Raw genomic sequence first — 14495 nt, forward strand, 5'->3', positions numbered from 1 at the left:
CACAGAGAAACTCTGTCTCGAAAAACCAAAAAGACTTGCTGCTCTTCCAGAGAACCTGAGTGTCTTCAGGTCATGAGGAATTGAATCAGGCTGTTCTGTGCAATAGCCCTTAGCCATAAAGAATGACTTAGCCCAGCCTGACCTGCTCCACCTGCACAAACAGTATATCTGGGTATTAAAACCAACCCATCCTCACTACCATGTGTACCCCAGTTCCAGAGGATCACAGACATACACACACACACACACACACACACACACACACACACACACACACACACACGGCTCTTGTGATTGTGCACACCTTTAATCCCAGCACTGGAAAGGCAAAGGCACAGAGATCTTTGGAGTTCCAGGCCTGTCTAGTCTACATAGTCAGTTCCAGTCTGTTGGGTATGAAGAAACGTCTTTTCCCAAATTCTGGCAGTTAGACAAAAAACAACACCCCTCCCCCTCAGGAACTTGTGAAATCGGTTCTCATCTACCAAAAAGAATCACTCCCTTACCTCTGGCAGAAGGGACCGGCTACCTTACCAGCACATCAGAGACCATGCTAGCTAGCCTTCAGGTTCCCTCAGTACCACAAGTACCTGTTACACATTTCAAAGCATACTCACCTCCTCCCCTATCCTAAACTCCCTCCAGCTTGCAGGCTTCCCTGCCCCCTGATACTCATTCTCCTTACAACCCTGCTATTCTCACTGTTCTCTTTCTATGCTCTGGCCCTGCTCCTCTCATTGTGTTTCCTCTATTCTCTATCCCCTGGTATTCTCCCCTCTCTGGCACACAGCCCTGGCCACATCCAGGCTACTTTCTCTGCTCTGGATTCTTCCAGATGTCTCTAGCTGTCCACTTTCATATCTACAATAAAAATCTTCCCCTTAACCATACCCTGGAGCGATCATGTCGTCAGCTTATATACTTTCCAACCCCTAAAATTATAATTTTTTTTTTTAAAGCTGTCCTTTCCCAATGTCCTTGTATCCTTTGGTGACCCAGATTCGAACCTTCGTTTTCCGTCCTCCCTGGAATCAGGACTGCTTCCTCCAACTCTCAGCCAGAGCCTAATTCCTTAGTTCCTTTCTCTTCCCTGAATTCAATTTCACACGTCCTCCAGAACCGTAGACGGCTCAAGGACACCAATTCCCTTTGGAGTCGACCAGAGGACCAGCGACTCCATCCCCACCCCCAACTAAAGCCGTCGTGACGTACTGCGGCACCAACCAATCGGATGCGGCAGCACCGGAACCCGGGAGGCGGGGCCTCTGGCGGACGTGGCCGTTGCCTTGCCCTTCAGCTTCCTAGGACTGTGTGTTGGGGCGGTGCTTCCGGCGGGTTTGCTGCGGCTGCCTGCGACCCGGCGATCATGAGCCGGCCCAGCAGGCTGCAGAGGCAAGTTCTGAACCTGTACCGAGAGCTGCTGCGCGCCGGGCGGGGGAAACCCGGCGCCGAGGCGCGGGTGCGCGCCGAGTTCCGGCAGCACGCCAGCCTTCCGCGCTCCGACGTGCTGCGTATCGAGTATCTGTACCGCCGGGGACGGCGCCAGCTACAGCTGCTGCGTTCTGGCCACGCCACGGCCATGGGTACCTTCGTGCGCCCTCGGGGACCGACTGAGGAACCCACCGACACGGCAACCCCAGGGACCACGCTGGGCGATAGCGATAGCCCAAAGAGTCCTTGTGAAGGCACAGGGCCACGGGAGACGAGATCCGGTGGACTGTGACAGACCCAGAGAAGGGTGCCTCCGGGCAGTTTGGGAAGATGGGGAACTCAACTGATGGAAGGTGAGATGTCTTGAGAGACCGCCGAACCTTCTTGATGCAGGGTGAGAGATCAGACACTCTCTCACCAGGAGGGTTCCCGGCATGCTGTGGCACCGGCAGGCTGCCCCATGCATGTTGTGATGCACTAACCCTAAGTCAAAGATCCAAACGCAGGGACGAATAGGAGCCGACACACCTCTGGACTTCGGAGAACACACCCACCCCGCGCTCTTGAGGACCTGCCCTTTGCTGTTTTTAACGCGGGGAAAAGCAGACTTTTGCCTAGCAAGTTTAATAAAATACCCTGATGAACTGTGAGAAATTCGCAGTCCGGTTTGGAAAACCGTGTCCCACTCATTGTGACAAACCAGGATTATAAGGGAAGGTTACAGTAGCTCATCCCAGCTGATCAGCCAGACTCCTGGAGAACCCCTTCTGGGTGTTTCTAAGAGGCAGTTCCTACTCCTGTTAGTCTTCCAGGATTCTTGTACAAAGGGAATAAATGTGAGGTATGCTTAATTCCTTGTCGGTTGTCTTAAGATTTTCTGACCTTAGGGGTTTTGCTTTTTGTTTCTTTTAAGATGGTCTTGCTATGATGCAGCCTAGACTGGTCTCAGCATTGAGTTCCTTCTGCCTCAGCCTGTAAACTCTGGGATTAGAAACATGTACTTCCATGCCAAGGCGGGAGAGGCAGGTGGGAACAAAAGGGAGGAACATGGGGTCCCAGCTGAGGGAGGCTATGACACTACTTACATGTAGCTGTTACCTCAATTTTATTACCCTTCACCATGGGATGTTGGCTACCTGTTCATCTCTCGGCCTCAGTTTTGATCAAGATCATCTTGGTTGGTTTAGTTTTTGAGACAGACCCACATAGCTCAATCTGGCCACGTAAGGAATGATAGCTTCCAGCCTGTCATGCCACTGTGTCCAGAATGCTAGGACCACAGGCATGTTCTACCACAGCATATGCTGGTTTGTTGTTTGTTTTGTTTGTGGTTCTGGGCATGAACTTAGGGCCTTGTGTTTGCTGAGCAAGTGCTCTGACCACTGACCTTAACCTGCCCTATGTGCAATGCGCTATATAGAGACACCTTGTCTCAAGAAAGAAAAGAAAAAAAATGGGCCAGATGGCTCAGTGGATAAAGCAGTTTGGTGCCGAGCCTGACAAGTTGAGTTCACATCCTAGGGACCACACGTTAGAAGGCGAGGACTAACTATGGCAATTTGTCCTTGATGTCCACCTGCATGTATGCACACACATAAATAATAAATAAATGTATTTAGAAAGACAGACCATAACTGTAGCTTCTCTGGTACATCCCTTAGCTACTGGTTTGCACACTCAACGCTTAGCATGGAGTCTCCTGGAAGCCACTGCTTCCCAGACCCTGAGTACCCATTTTGTGCATTTCCAGGAACCATTTCCGTTTCCTTTGAAGACACTTCCTGTTTAGCCTCCGTGATCCCGCAGAACTGACTGTGGCCCCTGGTGAAGTAGTCTAAGCCAGAGGAGCCCTGCTGGGACTTCCCTGTAGAAGTTTAAAGACTATTGGCTGCTAAATTGACGGGACAATCTGGCCACTAAGTTAGGAATGAAAAGGGGGCTGGGGTTGGTGCAGAGATAGAGATATCAAGTGGGATCTAGTTATGCCAGAAGTTCTGAATCTCTCAGTTACCCACACAACCAAACTCCCATTTCCATAAAGTCACGGCAGACTTGGCTTTAGTCACTCACTCCATGTGGCCTCAGCCCTGACTTCTGTTTGCACCTGGTTACAGTGGGCCTTGTTAGGGGGTTGTGGGAATTCGAGGAGGGGTGTGTTCTGTGTGCAGCTTGGAGAGCACCACAGGGAGGAGGGGCTGTGTCCACTGAACATCTGGGGCCAGCATAGGACTCTGCCTCATTCTTGTGTTTCAGTCTGTTCCCACCTCTTCCCCTGTACCTTAGGTTTGAGGAGACTAGACTGCAGCCTGGTGTTTTCTAGACCAGGAATTTGGACTAGAGATGTGGCTCAGTGATGGAGCACTTGTTCAGCAACACAGAACAGAACTATTAGCTAAGCCTGATGGCACACACCTGTAATCCCAGTCCTCTGGAGGTTGAGGCAGGAGGACTGGGGGTTCAAAACTGCCCTGGACTATGCAGTAAGACCCTACCAAGGAAAAATATCTCCCAGAAAAGAGGGCGTCTCACAGTTCGGAGCTAGTGATAACAGCCTGCACCCTTCTGTGTAGACTATGGGACCATCTCCAGAATGAGTGTGAGACAGCAGGGGTGTTGGCAGCTCACCCTCAGCACCTGCCCCAGCCTCACACCTGCCTCTGACTTCCTGTGGCAGGTGCCATCTGTGCTTTCTTTCTCCCCAACCCCCAGAGACCGGCGTTCACGGGAAGCAGACAGATAGGAAGTATTAGGGAGTCCGCCTCCCCAAAAGGAGACCTCATGGGGAGGTGTGGAAGCCTGGAACAAGTTCAAGTGTGCTGCACACCGTTCCCAGGCTCCCCAGCCACTTGGCACTCTGGTACTGAGAGCAGCTGCCCGCCCTTTCTCCCTTTCCTGGACCCACCCTCACTTCCCTGCTACTCTTCCCTTTGTGGGCTCTCAAAATCAACGACTCGGGCTTCTGCATTGCAATCTGGGGAACCCCAGCTGAGGGAGGCTCATTCAGTTCTGTGCTCTGCCCTCAGACACTCGGGTATAGAAGGGGCTGTCGAAACATATCCAGGCTGTCTCCATTTCCAAGTTCTCAAGCACTCAATATTCTCAGACATCTTTGGAAAGCAACCATTTAATACAGATGTCTGGGCTGTGGACTCAGATTGGGGGGAGACCGTTAACATAGCTGAGCACCAGGTAGGGTGTCCCGGCCAGTCGGGCATGAGGACAGCAGGGGACCCCTGCCAAGGGCAGCAACGCGGCACCCAGAAGAAGGAAGAAGAGAATCAGAAAGAAGAGGGTCAGGGGCCACCTGGATGCAGAAGCAGGGGCAATCCTGGGAAGAGACGGAGCATTAAAAACAAGGGTGGGCGGCCACCGTGATCCCTCCCACGCACACCCGGCCCCCATTCTCACCCGTGGTCCACCTCCAGCATCACATCCGATGGGCTGGGAGGCGACTGTCTCTTCTTGTCCTGAGGGTAGACAGCGGCCAGCAGTAGAATGAAAGGCAGTGATGCTTACGTGGGGGACATTCTCTTTCTACTCTAGACCTACAGGGCCGACTTATTTCTCCTCCTTTCCTAGCACCCCTGAACCACACGTGAACTTAATGGTGTGGTGGGTGTCTGTATCTGTCCTTTGTACATCCATTGCCCTTTTCCTGATAACACGGTGGGATGGTATGTGGGTGTGTGCATGCCTCCACACTCAGATCTTCAGGCTCTCCTTAAAATGATTTCCATTTTCCCCTCTTCCATGATGGGGCATATGACCCAGACCTGGCCAATCAGAGCAGTTCAGGATGCAGCCTATGACCCAAGCTGGGCAGGTGAAGTCAGGCCCTGGACTTTGGCTACTGCTAGTAGGTGAGGGGTCTTAGGGGTGGGTAGGTTAGAGAACCAGGGGACTGTAGCAGCTGGGGCTGGAGAAGAGCCCAAAAGACAGGGATTGAGCCCCGATGCGTTTTTAGGTCCTGAATTCATGGCATGTGTGTCAATATGGGTTGGGTCTCTTTTACTTGCCATCAACACCCCCTTGTGCTCCTGGCTCACCTGAGGCTTCCGGAGACGCCTTCGATGATGAGCTGCTAAGTGTTTCCTGTGGCTGAGCCCCAACGTGAGCAGGTCCTGTGGGAAGAGAAAGGTTCGTGGTTCTTGGAAGACTGGTAGTATAGTTATGGAAGGGTCTGGAAGGAGATGCCACAGAGACGAAATTATGCAGGTACACCCAGATCTCATGAGAGAGAGAGAGGGCAGAGCCAAAGAAACCAAGAGGAGAGAAACTTTACTTATTCATTCACTCAGCAAATATTTAATGAGTGTCTATTACACACCAGGTACACTTCTAGGAGACATGGTGAGGATGGAATTGGGCAAAATTCTGGTCCCTGTGGAGCCTAACAGTCTACCCAGAGAGGTAAAAAATTAACAAGTAAATGAATCGTATCAAGCTGTGGTAAGGAATATCAGGAAATAATGGTTGGAAATGCTAAGATGGGTCACAAGAGCGCTCTGAAGAGTTGACACGGAAGGGGACTGGGCTGAAAGGGGAGAGGTGAGCCTGGCATGCATCTTGCGCTTAGATGGGAGTGAGGCTGCTGTGTTTGCAGGAGGGTCGGGATTGTGCCTGTGGCACACGGAAGAGCGGAGGAAGAGGGCAAAGATAAGAGGAAGGAGAGCAAATGGATTCACAGAGACCAGGACAGACGGCACAAAAGAACTGTGGTGACATTGATGGTGGACATAGATAGGTGGGCATGCCTATAATCCCAGCTCTTAGCATGAGGATCGTGAGTTCAAGGCCAGCCTGTGCTGCATAGCATGAATCTTTCAGGGGTGGCGGGGCAAGCTTAGAGGGGAGACAGAGGCAAGTCGTCCTTGAAAGGAAAGGCCATACTAGAAGACAGAGAGGTGCCCTATGGTGTCCAGCCAAGTAGAGGGTCTTTGAGGGGGGCTGATCTCACCTCAAGGCCCTGTCCGCTGCCCTGGGGTCCCCTGTAGCCACACAGCTCACAGGGAGCTCCTGGTACCCGAGATGTCTTTTGCCCTGAGGGCCCAAGACCCCCAACATCCCCTGCTGGGTCCCATTCCAACTCTGCAGGAGTAGGGAGGGTACTTGGTGCCCAGGGCCCCCAGATTCCACCAGGTGCTGGCCCGGCTGAGTCTCCCTCAACTTCCAAGTTCCAGTCCAGGAGGTTGGCCTTCTCAAGCACCTGGAGCAGAGGATAGATGTCATGGAAGTTGGGGGACTAGTGCCTGGGCTGGGGACTACCGGGGAAGGACCTACCAGGCTATAGCTGATCAGCTGGGCCTGCAGCTGCCAGAGCCGTTGGAAGATGGTGTCTCGGTGGGTTCCAAGGGCCCTCAGGACCCGCTCCAAAGGGGCCCAGATCCTGGGCTCACTCGTCTCTGCCAACCCCTCACCAAATGCCAGCAATGCATCCACACGCTCAGCTGCCCCTCGTAGCTCTGCCTGTAGGGCCTAAGACACATGGTTAGACTCTCTCTCACACACATGACAGTGATACCAGACCCCTCAAACCCGGAGTTATTTCCTCCTCCATGTCCTAGGCAGAAGTCAGAATATATACTAAACCCACTTTCCACCCAGGAAGCTTGCACCCATGCCTAGGACTGCCTACTCCTGCTGGCCTCCCACTGCCCACCTGCAGCTGGACAATCCTGCTGTGGGCCAGTGTCCAAGATCCAAGGCCTTGTTCCAGGTCCTGTAGCTGGAAGCTCAACCCCAACAGACAAAGACGTAGACTGTCCTGCTCAATTTCTAGGACTTCCAGGCCAGAAACAGCATGCTGAAGATTACAGGGGTCCAAATCAGGGCCAGCAAGCCAATGCAATGCCCTGCTCCCATGCAGGCTATCACCTTGTGCATGCTTCTTTGAAGCAATGCCCATCTCCAGGGCAACACTGGAGCTGCCCCCACTCGGCAGCCTTTTACCCCAAGGTTGGAGACAACTAATTCAAGGTCTTCAGGAACTCAAGCCTTCAAGAAACCTCCTTATATGCGTCTATACTGGGAGGGGTAATGGAGCAGAGTACCTCCCCCCCCCCAAGGAGTGGGGCTGTACTAAGGCCATTAATGAAATTATTATTTCCTACTTGGTAAAATACTGAACTATGCTGAACTTGGAAATGGAGATACATCCTTAAAATCCCAGCTCTCTGAGGCAAGAGAATTGAAGGTTCAAGACCAGCCTAAGCTACATAGTGAACGCCGGTCTCAAATGAGGTGGGGAAGCTGGCTCACTGGATAAAGTGTTCTCTGTGAAGTGAGGGTGATGACCCGAGTCTGGATTCCCAGCACACAAAGAACCAAGCATGTGGCACCACCGCTCGGTAATGCCAGTGCTGGAAAGGTCGAGGCAGGCAGGTGCCTGGAGCTCACTGGTCAGCCAGCCTAGCCAAGTGAGTGAGTTCCAGGTTCAATGAGAGACCCTGTCTCCAAAGATATGGTGGAGAGTGACTGAGTGACATTGACCCTCTGGCCTCCCCACGTGCATGTGCACACACACATAATAAATACACAAGAAATTAAAAATAATTGTAATACTTCTATACTGGTTGGCAAACAAATATCCTTACAGTGTCCCTTCCTCCACAGACCCCACACCTCAGAATCACCGAATCATTCCTAGAGCAAGAGGCAGATTTTAGGGAACAAGGAGAAAGTGGGCTGGCACAAAGGGCGTGGTCAGCTCACCTCACAGGGCTTGCCCCCATCTTGATGCTCATGGGAAGAGGCCAGAGGTAGTCTTGGGGGCCCGGTGGCAGGCTCAGTGTCCTTCAGTTCACCTGTGATGTGCTCAGGAGGGCCCAAGGAGGCCTGAGCCTGCTCTGGCCTGGAGATGAGGAATGTTGATGGGGCCCTGAATGAGCCACTGTGCCTCCTTTCCTACCCAAACTCCATCCCCAGTTTCCTCCACGTGGCCCTTCCCACTGCCCCCTCCCTTGGAACCAGGTATCAAGCCCCAATCTCACCTGCTAGTCTCTTCAGGCACAAGGCCGATGGTGCATCCAGTAATGTCCGGCTCCCTAGGAGCACCCAGGGATTGGTTGAGGGGCTCCGAGGGGAATCCATGGCCAAGAGATGGGGACAGGGCCATGGCTGTGGACTTGGGGACAGTCAGGTGAGGATGTCCAGTCAGAGTCAGTTCCCCATGCTTCCTCAGCAGGATTTAGCCAAGCCTGAGGCTACTGAGAGGCCCAGGGGCCAGCCTAGCTCCACCCCTTCCAGGAGGAACCTGGACCCAAGAAACCTGACGCCTTGCTGAGGTACAGCACTTTTAACTCTTTCCTCCCCAGCAGGATGCCCTAAACTTCCCAATATCACCTCCTGTCACCTTCAGGGACCCATGTATCTGAGCATGAGGGCCCATCCCATTGTCCAAGCACCTGGTAGCTAAAGCCTGTCATCTCAGGCAGGAGGATCTCAAGGCCAGCCTGGGCAATGTGTGAAGACCCTGTCTCAAAACTAAAAATCGGGGGTTATAGTTTAGTTTTACAGATATATATATATATATCTCCTAGCATCCAAGAAGCTCTGGCTTCTATCCCCGGTGGTGAAGAGGGGCAGGGGAGGAAGAAGAAAACCACAGCATCTGTTCCCACCTAGTAAAAAATCCAAAACAAGTAAAGGTATTTTTGGTTTATTTGGAATGGCATCCTCTCCATGGTTTCCATAGTTACTGGGAAAATAAATAACCCTGGACAGCCACCTCCACCCTAGGGTCCCAAGGTCACAGAACCGGAAAGACCTGGGTGGTCACTTGCCGAGCAGGAGGCTGGCACGCAGCACTCGAGGCACACGGCGAATGGTCAGGGAGACACGGGTGCGGCGCACCAGGTGGGCTCCGGGCAGCGCCAACTGGCACGCAGCTGCATTGGGCGGCAGCGAGGTGTCATCCAACTCATCCACATGGGTGGCTGAGATACCGTGGAGCAGGTGTGTGTAAGCTGTGCCCCGGAGTACCAGCAGGCTGCGAGGTTCCACCAGCAGTGAGGTGATGGGTTGTGGAGGCGGCCGGGGCTGCGGGAGCCAGCTGATGGTCAGTGGATATCCGGAGTTTGAAAAGCCAGCGGGTGTCAACAGTTGGTCAGGGGACAAGGGTCAGCAAGTCCCCAGGGGGGTGGGAGTTTTGGTGACTAAGGAGTGGTAATCTACAGGTTCTGGGAACAAAGCTATTGGGAAGGGAAGGCCTGTGTGTATGTGTGTCCAGTCGTTTGGGAGGAGGCAGAGCCTACGCTGCAGATGAAGACATCAGGGGTCACTCCACTGTGGAAGCAGTTCCAGGGACCCATGCAGAGCTAAGCTGGGAGCACACTGGTAGAGGTTGAGGAACTGGTAGTTGGAGTATCGGGGGAGCATGCAGGGTTAAAGGGAGGCAGGAAAGGTACTGCTGGAGGCCTGTCTGGGGGGACGGGTGAAAGGGGGAGAGGGCTGAGAAACAGCAGACCTGGGTGTGCAGGCGGATATTCTGCGAACACTGGGGTACCAAGAATACATGCCTTCAGGGGTACAAGTCAGAGATAAGGGTGTCCCCAACACAGTCATGCAATGATGAATTAAGGAGAGTCTGGAGATCACAGAGCATGTGACTAGAGTAGCAAGACACCAATGTTGAGGTGCTCTGTACATATTGTACAGTATGTTGGAGCCAAACATGGGGGCACATGCCTCTAACCCTAGCACTTAGGAGGGTGGGCAGGAGGATGGCAAATGTGAGGCCAGCCTGGGCTACATAAACCTTGTCTCAAAAATAAATAGTAATAATAAAAAGTGTATTGGAATACTGTGTTGAGCTGCAATGGTCTGTGAGAGTGTCATAGTCATCCATATCTTCAGGCGTCCAATACCTCAGAGAAGTATTGGGTATCTGGCTAGAGCACCACACAAGCAGACTGACTGGGAATGAGCTAGCTATCTAGGAGAAAGTAGGGATACCCAACCAGGGGCAGGGGGACATGTCAGGAATACTCTGGAGACGGGTGGAATCAGACTGTCCTGGAGCATGTGGGCTGTCAAATGTTGGGATGCCCCCAAATGCTTGAGACATTATCTCAGGACCCACCTGTTCTATAGGGACATCATCCTCTGGCTGTCGAGGTTCATAGAAATCAAGGACAGTGTGGGAACCCAGGCTGATGGTGCTGACGGTCGGGTAGTACAGTGGTCCATCTTCATGAGGCTGGGGGAAAAAGGAGTACCAGGGATGCCTAGGGCAGGAGCCTAGCTCACTCCATTAAGTCAGAGTGGGATTCCCAAGCTGGGGTAGGGAGGTAAGTGCCTAGGTGGGGATGTATAGCTGCTCAATGAGGGTAGGCAAACACAATGGTTACCCTTTCTAATGATTCGGAAATCTGGGAATTGGGATGAGGGTATGTGGTTACCATGATGCCCTCGCCAGGCAGATACTGGTTCACAAGGACATGGTTAGCTGGAAGACCCCCAAAAAGGCTGAGGTCAGACACTTTGTCCACGTAGCGCTGAAGCCATGGAGGAAGTCGCTCAGGGACCATCCCCCGGGGATGGGGGAGCCCACCTGCAGAGGGCAAAGGAGGTGTGAAGGGACCCAATCCAGGAGCCTTGGCATCTGGTACCCTCATTAGGGATATTCCAGTGGTTGGAAGCATCTCTACTCACTGAGTTTTGGAGACTGCCACCAGATCTTTCTGACATTTTCTTCAAAGTACTTGGCCCTTAGAGATACTCCCAACCACTCAGTTAAACCCTAATCCCTGAGGACCACCACCAAAGCCTGAATCCTCCTGGCTCTGGGATCCCTGGAACCCCTGGAGATAGCCCCACATATTTGGAAACCATTGGACCTCAGCCCTTCCAGGGCCACATTCCCTAGCTAGGAACACTCACCCCAGTTCTGGAGCTTCCTCCCAGACAGCTGGGTCCACTTTGGCTTTGGGGCGTTGAAAACCTAGGAGATGGGGAATGGGTTTTCAGGACTTTCCCATGCATGCAGACACAGGGCCTTCACACAGGGTGGAAACAAGCTGTCTGGAGCTTGTTTAGAGCTTCCAGTTGGGGAGAGCAGCTATTTATAGAACCCTGATTGAAGAATGGCCTTCCTCCATCAAGGAAGGTGGTTCTATCAAGAGTTTAGCTCCAAGATGGATACCCATAAAGACGTAGGAAAGCCAGCCAATCAGCTGAACCAACCTTGGCAACCAAGGGTTAACAGATGTTCTATCCAGAATGCATCCACAGCTGGAAATGGGATTCTTCTCTGGGTGTGCAATGTTCCCAGAATTTCTTTTTCTTTTTTTTGGGGGGGGGGGGGGGGGGGGAATAGGGTCTCATGTATCCCAGACTGGCTTTGAAATCCCTACATAACTGAGTGTGACCTTGAATTCCTACACCTACCTTCTCAGTGCTGGCATTACAGGCAAATGCCACCATACCCAACTTGGGCGATCACGACATAGGGAGCTCTGAAATTTTCTTGTTCCCAAGGCCTGGGCTACTCCATCAGGAATGTGATCTCAATAACACCCTTGTTTTAGAGGTTAGACTGGGCTATCTCATATAGAAAATATGGGCTTCATAATATTGTGTCTTTGAGCTGGTAGAGGTGTGCCTCAATGGTAGAGTATGTGTCTAGCATGCAAAACCCCAGATCCCACACTGACACCCAGCAGGCACGCACGCACACGCACACACGCACACACACACACACACCCTCCTTCCTAAGAATACATTTGGTTTTTCCTAAGCCTCTAAGGAAAGTTCTTTGTTTATTTTGTTTGCTTTGCTTTGTTTTGTTCCAAACAAAAGCTCACTAGACAGGGCTGGAGAGATGGCTCAGTGGTTAAGAGCACTGCTTTTGCAGAGGACCCATCAGGTTCACTTCCCAGCACCCACATGGTAGCTCACAACCATGTGTAACTCCAGTTCCAGGGGATATGACATGTCTTCTAGCCTCCTCAGGCACTCTACAGAAGCAGTGCACATACATGCATGCAAACACTCATACACATGAAAATTTTTTAAAACTCTAAAACAAAAGTCCTGAAATTTGGGATCCTCCTGCCTCAGCCTCCCACTGCTGGGATTACAAGTATGTGTCACTACACCTAGCTGAGAAAGCTCTTTCAGACAGACCTAGCAATGGCGGGAAGAGGAACAGAGGCGTGAGGGTGCTAAGGCACTCTCCTCACCAGGGTTTTCACTGGCTCTCAGTCGGGGGTTGAGTGTTGGAGAGGAATATGGAAAGGGGAAATATGGTCGAGAAGGGTGCTGGGGTCACCTGGCGAAGTAAATACTCCTCCTCTTCCTTGGAGATGAAGTCAGGGACGTAGTAGATTAGAGGAGGTGCCTATAACGGAAAGACTGCCCTTAGGACAGCGGTTCTCAACCTGTGGGGTCTCGACCCCTTGGGGTCAAATGACCCTTTCCCAGTGATCACCAAAGACCACAGGAAAACACAGATATTTACATTATGATTCACAACAGTAGCAAAATTACAGTTATGAAGTAGCAATGACATAATTTTCTGGGTGGGGGTCACCACAGCATGAAGAACTGTACTAAAGGATTGCATCATTAGGAATGTTGAGAACCACTGCCTTAGGATGCGGCGATTTGCCCAACACGACCCTATCATGACTGAGTAACCTTTCCTTTTGGACTTGGCGTGGCCTCAGAGAGTCCAGGACTTCAATTCAAGGAGCCTGTGACCCTGGGGGTTGGAGGTGGGCATAGAGCTAGACTCTGAGGAGAGATGGCGCAGTCCCAACCAACAGACCCGGGAGTCTGTCACTCCACCCACCTCACACCCTTCTGTCCCCACATTCCTCCTCTAGAGCCCCAGTCCTGACAACCTGCTCCACCCTGAATGGCTCCAGTGCGGGGACCCTGGCGTCCTGCTCCTCCATGGTTACCAACTCCTTGTGTGCCGTCCTGTGGGGAGGGGTGGACACCCTTAAGTCCCTAAGCCTCCTATGTGTGACCAGCCTTCCTTCCACTTCATCAGGGGCTAGACCCTACCCTCAGACCTCCTATATACTTTAGTCTTCAAAACTAGAGTCCTCAGTTTCCCAAAGCCACCCAGTGAGCACTGCCCCCGAATCCCAGCCCTGCTATCCGCAGGCAGCCTACTCCTCCAAGACTCTGTGCACAGATGCCCACCCAACCATACGTGAATCTTCCCAAGCCTCACAGAGAACATTCTCTGTGCCCACACGTGAAGCCTTTCTCAAAAACTCCACCCGGGCCCGGAACTCTGCGACTGAGAGCATAGGTACCCTCGAGTGCAAGGACCCTCCTCTCACCTCAGCCCCTTGGGCTCTCTCTGAACACCCCTGCTCCCCTACTCTGAGCTTTCTCAAATTGTCGACTCCCGGCCTCCTCCGCCTCTCCACTCGGGACCCTCTCTGACCCCTTTGCCGAGCGCCCCCTTCACTTCAGCACCCCCGGACCTGAGCCAGACTGCCAAGGCGTCTTCCCCCGCAGAACCTCTCAGCCCCAGTCTCTGCGTGCTAGGATTCCACACTCTGAGCTCCCTGAGATCCCCACTTTCAGCCCTTTGGACACTCACTTCTACAGACCCTGACACCCCCAGCGCCCCCCCGCCAAAAGAAAACCCCAAACAAAAAAACCTGACCGTCCAGGATCTCCTCCAATTTCCAGACTCAACACCCTCATCCTCGCCCGCCCCCCAGCCACTTCCGCCCCGTAATACTGACGCAGGAGGCTTTAGACCACTGAGCACACTCAAAGCACCTACGGGCCCGCCCTCCAGCCAATCGACGCTCTCACTCGGTATCTGCCACCCTCGCTCGGGGATAGGCTGCGTCCTGCACTCAGGGGCGGGACTTCGTCTGGTTCCTACTAATTAGGACTCCAGAACCGAACAGACGCACAGAGCCGACCCTGATGAGAACCACAGTGAGGGAGACCCCAGGGAAGGAACCAGAAGCGCTTGTCTCCTGCATGTCAAGCTGTCGCTCCTATGCCATTAACGCAGGGAAACTACGTTCAAGAAAGGCCTTCTTCCCGCATCCTTCCCCAGCAAGGGCACAGGGTCAATGCAGCGAGCCCCC

The 14495-nt window shown here is 52.7% G+C and overlaps 3 protein-coding genes across 7 annotated transcripts; 1 reads left to right on the forward strand and 2 right to left on the reverse strand.

The window, feature by feature from the left end:
* Window positions 1-1268: 1268 nt before the first annotated feature.
* Sdhaf1 (succinate dehydrogenase complex assembly factor 1) lies at window positions 1269-2282 on the forward strand. The gene has a single exon (XM_036186387.1). It carries the CDS (start codon window positions 1367-1369, stop codon window positions 1721-1723), a length of 357 nt encoding a protein of 118 aa, XP_036042280.1. The 5' UTR covers window positions 1269-1366; the 3' UTR covers window positions 1724-2282.
* Window positions 2283-4554: 2272 nt separating this feature from the next.
* Window positions 4555-8999, reverse strand: Syne4 (spectrin repeat containing nuclear envelope family member 4). 2 transcript variants are annotated; one of them, XM_036182658.1, is made up of 8 exons: window positions 8421-8999; window positions 8143-8281; window positions 7091-7234; window positions 6712-6906; window positions 6389-6637; window positions 5478-5552; window positions 4840-4898; window positions 4555-4759 (listed from the first exon to the last, which is right to left on the reverse strand). In XM_036182658.1, the coding sequence occupies exons 1-8, from the start codon at window positions 8543-8545 to the stop codon at window positions 4582-4584; spliced, it is 1164 nt and encodes a 387-aa protein (XP_036038551.1). In that variant the 5' UTR covers window positions 8546-8999; the 3' UTR covers window positions 4555-4581. The 2 variants fall into 2 exon arrangements, with proteins under 2 accessions (XP_036038551.1, XP_036038627.1); XM_036182734.1 differs by lacking the exon at window positions 6389-6637.
* A 73-nt stretch (window positions 9000-9072) lies between these two features.
* On the reverse strand, window positions 9073-14129 carry Alkbh6 (alkB homolog 6). Of its 4 annotated transcripts, none has more exons than XM_036184117.1 (7): window positions 14057-14129; window positions 13275-13353; window positions 12701-12769; window positions 11311-11371; window positions 10830-10981; window positions 10511-10627; window positions 9073-9468 (listed from the first exon to the last, which is right to left on the reverse strand). In XM_036184117.1, exons 1-7 carry the CDS (start codon window positions 14095-14097, stop codon window positions 9205-9207), a joined length of 783 nt encoding a protein of 260 aa, XP_036040010.1. In that variant the 5' UTR covers window positions 14098-14129; the 3' UTR covers window positions 9073-9204. The 4 variants fall into 4 exon arrangements, with proteins under 4 accessions (XP_036040010.1, XP_036040173.1, XP_036040132.1 ...); XM_036184207.1 differs by having other exon boundaries at window positions 9273-9481; window positions 14057-14112; XM_036184280.1 differs by lacking the exon at window positions 13275-13353 and having other exon boundaries at window positions 14057-14110.
* Between the last annotated feature and the right edge of the window lie 366 nt (window positions 14130-14495).

The sequence above is a fragment of the Onychomys torridus genome, chromosome 1 (assembly GCF_903995425.1).
Source record: "Onychomys torridus chromosome 1, mOncTor1.1, whole genome shotgun sequence".
In the NCBI taxonomy this organism is placed as follows: Eukaryota; Metazoa; Chordata; class Mammalia; order Rodentia; family Cricetidae; genus Onychomys; species Onychomys torridus.